General features: G+C 55.6%; 1 protein-coding gene across 1 annotated transcript; it reads right to left on the bottom strand.

Annotated features, from left to right (window-relative positions):
* Positions 1-1,799: 1,799 nt before the first annotated feature.
* ASCL1 (achaete-scute family bHLH transcription factor 1) lies at positions 1,800-4,390 on the bottom strand. The gene is made up of 2 exons (XM_030480556.1): positions 3,244-4,390; positions 1,800-3,062 (listed from the first exon to the last, which is right to left on the bottom strand). Exon 1 carries the CDS (start codon positions 3,920-3,922, stop codon positions 3,254-3,256), a length of 669 nt encoding a protein of 222 aa, XP_030336416.1. The 5' UTR covers positions 3,923-4,390; the 3' UTR covers positions 1,800-3,062; positions 3,244-3,253.
* Positions 4,391-6,813: the final 2,423 nt, after the last annotated feature.

Below are 6,813 nucleotides of genomic sequence, written 5' to 3'. Positions count from 1 at the left end.
TTCCTCCCTCAGCCCTGAGTAGCTCTAAAACTTATCCTGCGCCCAAAGAAGTCCCTGATTTATGGAGTTTACTAATGCTGACTGAATACTGTCTGTCAGGGCGCGCTGAAAGGCTCTCCGCGCTCATACAAGAAAAGGCTTTGTGTTGCTAAGCGATTAGAGCAGATGTAATGAGATTTACCCCAATCCTGCTTTGCCCTTTCCCTATCTTCAGGAAAATTGTGTGTGTGTGTGTCTGTGTGTGTGTGTTTTCTTTCTTTCTTTCTTTCGGGAGGGGGCTGAGGGGAAAAGGGAGGGAGGAGGTGGTGAATTTCTGAGCCTGCCTTATACATTGTAGCGAACAACAGCGTAACTTTGCCTTTAGTTTAATGAGTCTGGATATTTACTATTCAGTAGTGAGCAAAAAAGAACACCTGTCTACACAAGGAAGAGAAATTTCGCCTTTGTAACAGAATGAAACATTATCCTAATGTTATATTCATAGCTATAAATTACTGGCTGCACTTTTTTTTGCATACCTTATCTGCGCACTTGCAAAAGTGGGTAAATAAAAAAGGGAGATGCTGTAAAAGGGAGAGCGGACGGAGGCATATAACGGTTATTATTTTCATAACTAAACATTAGTTCCACTAGCGGTTAAAACAATGAGTGTTTGTGCTGCTGAAATAATGAGGGATTTCGTGACCCTAGCGTGTCCCGTCCCCTGTGTGTGTCCCGCTTCCCCCCCACCCCCTTACCCCCCCATTAAATCACATATTGATCATTTGATCATTTCAGGGCGCGGGCGGAGGAGGCGAAGAGGCAAACGTGTGTCTATTTTTAAAGCAAAGCAGAAAGGACCTGTGCACTGATATGCACACGTATGTATGTCCACGGCTGCTTATGTGTGTGTGCACACATATAGTTGCAAGTACGTACACACTGGGAAAATCCCTGGGTGCTCCAAAGAAGTTTTTCCCTCCTGTTTTTCTTTTTAGAAATAGCGCATCAGTCGCAACCCGACAGCACATTTGGAGCGGAGCGGGCTGGGGTTTTTTAACTCTGTACAACACGCTGGTTCTCCCCGCTCTTTGTTGGGGTTTTTTCTCTCTCCTTTTTTTTAAGATGCATTTTGCGCTTTGCTTTCCGCTTGGCTTGGTGCACGCAAACTGAATTTGCAAGTGATGCAGGAGCCAGGCGAAAAGGAGAAGGCGAATTCTGGTCACGTCCTTGCTAACTGACAACAAGCAGGCTAGCCAAAAAAAAAAAAAAGGGGGGGGGGGGAAGAAAGGGGGGGGAGAGTCTAATTTCTTTTTTGAGTCTTGGTAATTGGGTACTTTTACAGGCAGATCACGCTATTTGGGTAGAATAACAAGCTTAGAAAGACCAGTGTCTCTAAGCTGCCACCCAGTTCTACTACTTTATTTATTTATTTCATTTCTTTCCACTTCGCCTCTCGCTTCCCGTCTTCCCCCCCCCCCCCCCCCCCCCCCCCCATCCCCCGACGGGTTTATTTACCCGGCCGCTCTCTTTGCCGAGGCACCGCGGTGGCCCTTGTGCCTTCCTCCCTCCCGTGTGCCTTCCTTCCCCCCCGTGTTCTTCTGCCCCGTGGGGTCCAAACCGCGGAGGACGGGGTCACTCTGCAGAAATGCGGGATGGAGCGCCCTCTTTTTTTGGGACCTGGGCTTTTGGGGGGGATGGAATTCTTTAATGTGCAGTGATTTCAGGAGGGACAATGCAATCATTAATGACCTCCTCGCCTTTTGCTTTGGGTACGGCATTAGCAACACAGAAGGGCAAGAAAACAATGGTGATACCGCTGGATCTTTGCATATTTATATAGAGATAAAGATATATATAGGTATGTTACATCCATCAGATACAAGCACTTCATACGCAACTTAGCTCCAGCACAACATCATTGAACGTTTTGTCCTTACATTCATCGTTGTCAATGGCAGAAAGAAATAAATAAAAATTGCATGCAGCAGGCAGCCGATCTTTTTGATTAAAAAAAGTTTTATTACGAAACTAGTTTGTATAAAACAGGGTTATACAGGACCTTTGTCAGTTTGTAATAAAACAGTAAGAAAAGGCAGTGGCATAGGGGTCGTCTGTTTGTGTATTTTTTTTTTTTCCCAAAGGCAGCATATACAAACAAATGGCTACCATTTTGCGTTTGGACAATAGCTGCATAAACTTTGTTCACTTTGAACATTGTTTAATAACATTATTAATACATTAACAAAGTTTCTATAAAGTAAGACACGTTGGTGCTAAAGTACATCTGGAGGAAATCCAAGTCCTTTACAAAACCACATACAAAAAATGCCAGTTGTAAGGTAACGTCGACTACAAGTCTAAACATGAAGAGGTAATAAGCATTACATATTAAAAAAAGTATCAAGATATACACATTTTAAACCATTTGTACAAAACCTCTATAAATCTCTCTCTCTCTTATGTACAAAAATAGCTTAATATATCCCCAAACGGGTTAGGATAGATACAAATAGATTTTCTTATAATAAAAAAATTCACCAAAAAAAAAAAAAAAGAAGAAAAAAAAAGATTGGAAGCATTCTATGATGGAAACGAGAGGGAAAGCTCGGAGCGAGGGGAAGGAGAGAAGCGGGGAAGAGGGGGCACAGGGCTTCTTTGAGTACAGCATAGCTTAATTTCAACACCTCCACAAACACTGGGGAACTAACTTTGTCCACAGAGTGAGGAGCGCCGGTCTCTGCAGGGCCGCGGCGGGGTGCGGAAGGGGGGTACCTTCCCTTCGAGGGGGAGGCAGAGCTCCTCCGCCGGCCGAGGAGCGCAGCGACCGTCCCCGCCGCCTGGCTCCCCCGCGGGACCCCCGCTCCGCCGAGGCGCAGTCCATGGCAAAGCCCGGCCGGTGCCCCGGGACCGGGGCAGGGCGGCCGCCCCGACCCAACTGTGCCCGCCCGCCGAGCGAGAGACGTGCCCGCACCGCCCTCCGACGGCGGGGGAGAGGGAAATGCAACAGGTTCTTTCTCTGGGTGGATTTCTGTCTTTCTCTGTGTGATACATATTGGGGTTTTTTCCCTTTTGCAACTGTCCTGTAACAACAAAAGAGAGAGGAGGTCAGAGCCGCGCCGGGACCAGCGCAGCGCCAGGCTGCCGGAGCTGCTCGTAAGTACCGGACACCCCCCACCCCGCCCGGCAGGTGCACGTCCCATATCCCCCCGTGTCCCCCCTGTTCCCCCGGCCTCCCCCGTTCCTCCGCGGGCGCGGACCCACCTGCCACGTTTCAGAACCAGCTGGTGAAGTCGAGCAGCTCCTGCTCCTCGGGGCTGAGCGGGTCGTAGGAGCCCTCGTCGGAGGAGTAGGAGGAGACGGGGGAGCCCGCCATGGAGTTCATGTCGTGGGAGTAGCTGGGCGAGATGGTGGGAGAGAGGACGCCGGCCTGGAAGGCGGCGCTGACGGCGTCGTGCTCGTCGAGCAGCTGCTGCAGGGCGCGGATGTACTCGACGGCGGAGCGGAGTGTCTCCACTTTGCTCATCTTCTTGTTGGCGGCGCCGTTGGGGACGTGCTCCCGCAGGGTGGCGAAGCCCAGGTTCACCAGCTTTACCCGGTTGCGCTCCCGCTCGTTGCGCCGCGCCACGGCCGCCGGCTGCTGCTGCGGCAGGCTGTACCCGAACCCGCTGAAGTTGAGCCGCCGCTTGCAGCGCATCAGCTCCGGCGAGGCCGAGCGCTGCCGCTTGGCGGCCCGCGGCGCCGACGGCTTCCCGCCCGGCGACGGCTGCCCGCCCGCCGGGCTCAGCTGCGGCGGCGGCGGCGGTGCCCCCGGGGGCGGCCCCGGCGGGGCGGCGGAGGCGGCGGCGGCCGCGGCCACCGCCGCGGCGAAAAAGCAGGCCGGCTGCAGGAAGGGCGGCTGCCCGGCGCCGCTGGCCATCCTGGCGGGGCTGCCGCTGGCCATGGGCGCGGGGGCAACCGAGCGGCGGCCGGTCCCCGTGCGCCTGCCGCCGGGAAAAATTCAAAGAGAGGAAGAAAAGGAATTATTTGCGGTGTCCGCTTTAAAAAAATAAATAAAATAAAACAGGCGGCGGGGGAAGGGGCAGCGGCGGCCGGCGGGAGCGGGCGGCGGAGCCGGGCGGGGATGGCTCTGCCCGCCCCCCTCCCTCTCGCCCTCCGTGCGGCGGCCGCGGGGAGGCTCGTGTCGCTCGCGTGTGCGCAGCCTGCTTTGCAAAGCCCCTTTTGCAAAAAAGTGGCTGGGGATTGTGTCTCTTATAAGGGGCGGACGGGGCTCGCCCCCCCCATATACATACATACACACACACACACACACACACACACGCAGGCACTCTCCCCCCGCCGCCCCCCCGCGCTCTCACACACACACACAGACACACACTGCACCTTGCGCCTTCCACGCTCCCCGGCTTTACCGGCCGCCTTTTCATTGCGGGGGGGGGGGGAGGCGGACCACGACACACACACACAAACGCACACACACGGACCCCCCCCTCCCCGCGGCCCCCGTCGCACACGCGCTGGCCGCCGCACAGCCCCGCCTCCCCCCCGCACACATCCCCCCCCACTCCACCCCCCCCCGCTCCTTTCTCCTGGTGCCCGCTCCCCCGCCCCGCCGCCCCTCGCGGGTTTGTTGTCGCAAGTGCGTGCGCCCGGCGCGTGCCGCGCTCCCGGCCCTGAGCAAACACCCGCGCCGGGGCGCCTCGCGGGGAGGCGGCGGCGGCGGGCGGCGGCGCGCGTGGGGCGCCGCGGGGGGGGGGGAGAACCGGCTGCGGGGCGGGGGGGGGGGGTGCGGGAAAAAGTGGAAAGGGGGAGCCCTGCCCCGGAGAGGGGGGGCAATACGGGGAGGGGGGGCAGCGGCGTTTGGCTGCAGTGTCCTCCCGCTGCCCCCCGAGGTAGGGGTGCGCTGCTGCGGCGCGGGTTGCGCCCCGGGTGCGGGCAGCTCCCGGGGTGGGGATAACCTCATCGGCACCTGGTTTGGAGGGGAGAGCCGCGGTGCCGGAGGTACCGGCTTGCCGTGGCCGTGTGGGAGAAGCGCCCCTGCCAGCGCCGGGACGGGAAACTTCTCCGTGTACGGGTTTTGGGCTTGTCACTGGGAAGCACCGGGATGCCCGGTGCCGCTTACTTCGCTCACCGAGTGTCCACGGCCCGCCGCCCGGGGGCTGCGCCTCTCACGGCGGCTGGGGCGGCGTGTGCGCGGCCCGATGGCTCTGTCGGCTTGCGGCGACGGCGGGCGAACAGGCGCGGGTGTCGGGAGGAGTGCTGCCCACGGAAGTAGAGTGCATAGCCTCGGGAGAGATCTCCCTTAGTTAGCCCTTGAAATGCTGACTGCCAAGGGGCAAGCCTGGTTGGAGAGAAAGAATCCTAGAATCGCTTAGGTTGGAAAAGACCCTTAAGATCATCGAGTCCAACCATTACGCCAGCACTGCCAAGTCCACCACTAAGCCATGTCCCTAACTGCCACATCTACATGTCTTTTGAACACCTCCAGGGATGATGACTCCATCACTTCCCTGAGCAGCCTGTTCCAGTGCTCAGTAACCCTTTTGAAGATTTTTCTTTTTCCCCCCCAAAAAAATATACCCCTCTTGGGTGCTACCAAAATGGACAGTATCCAGAAGGTCCGAATGCCACAGTACTGCCACCAGCACTGGGCAAGGGGAGGGAAGTTTGCCTCAGAGGGCAGCATAAAGTCTGGATGTGCTAAGCAGAGCGAGCAGATGAGGAGTCAGCCCTCCCCTCGCTGGCAGAGCCCATTTCCCAGGCCATGCAGCCCCCTTGCTGGTCACAGGGAGTTCACCGAGCCCCCACTACCTCCCATGGCACCCTGCAAAGTGGAAGCAAAGCATCACCCCTTTCTAAGTGGGTGATGACACTTGGTTATAGCTAGGAAGTCAGGATGGACCTGGTCTATGCAGGCGAAATTATCCCTGCTGCCAGGTGAAATCTTGCTTGTGGCTCATGGCCGAATGTGAAAGAGCAGAGCTTTGGGTTGGTGTGACTCCGTGGTCACACCGACCCTGTGGGAGACCATAGCCAGGACCAGCCTGGGGCCATGCCAATAGCCCTGTTCGTGGTATGAGCAGCAGTGAGTACTCCAGCATAGCCTTCTCTCCCTGCCCCTCCTGCCTTTCACGTAGCCATGTATCTGTGCAAGCATTAACAACATTTTCTGTCTTCAGCTCTGCCTCATCTCCCCTTCTTTCTGTTCCTCTCCACTCCAAAAACTCAGATGTGTGTGACTCCCTAAGAAAAAGCAGAGTCATGGTATGACAGTCTTGCCATGGGTGAGATTATGGCTTTAGGAAGTCCTGGGCAAGTGGCATTTGTCCCTGGTGCTCACACCAGCTCTAAAGCATGGAAGGAAGGGACTTGCACAGTCCCTGTTCAGGTTTCAGTGGAAATGAGTGCAAAATTAAGCTCTGCTCTGCCGCTGGCCTCAATTACAGCAGTCAGGAGCTGTGGAGATCACTTCTCATCTGCCACTGCATCCCTGACCCTGGTTGGGCACGTGAGTTTAAACAGCAATAAGCGGCCGTGTTGCATGGCAGCACCTTAATGTGCACCTGCTGAGTAGTCTTGTAGTAGTTTTTAACATGGCAGCTTTTAATGCACATGTATGATGAAAAAGTGAATCAGTTCTGTCTGGCCTAACCTCTGACATATTTATTTCAAGGCCCTCTTCACTGGTCGCTGAGTTTCTTTCTGATTTTTAGCCTACTGTCTCATAGCATTTGAAATGTGTGAAATGATTTTATTCTCTCTTGGGCAAGACAGCCAGGCCTAAGAAGGATTTGTTTCTATTTTCTGTATAGGGAGCTCTCGCTCTTCAGTTCC

Source organism: Strigops habroptila, chromosome 3 (genome assembly GCF_004027225.2).
Source record: "Strigops habroptila isolate Jane chromosome 3, bStrHab1.2.pri, whole genome shotgun sequence".
Taxonomy (NCBI): domain Eukaryota; kingdom Metazoa; phylum Chordata; class Aves; order Psittaciformes; family Psittacidae; genus Strigops; species Strigops habroptila.
Note: the sequence above shows the minus strand (reverse complement) of the source record. Positions and strands in the feature narration are given on the sequence as shown.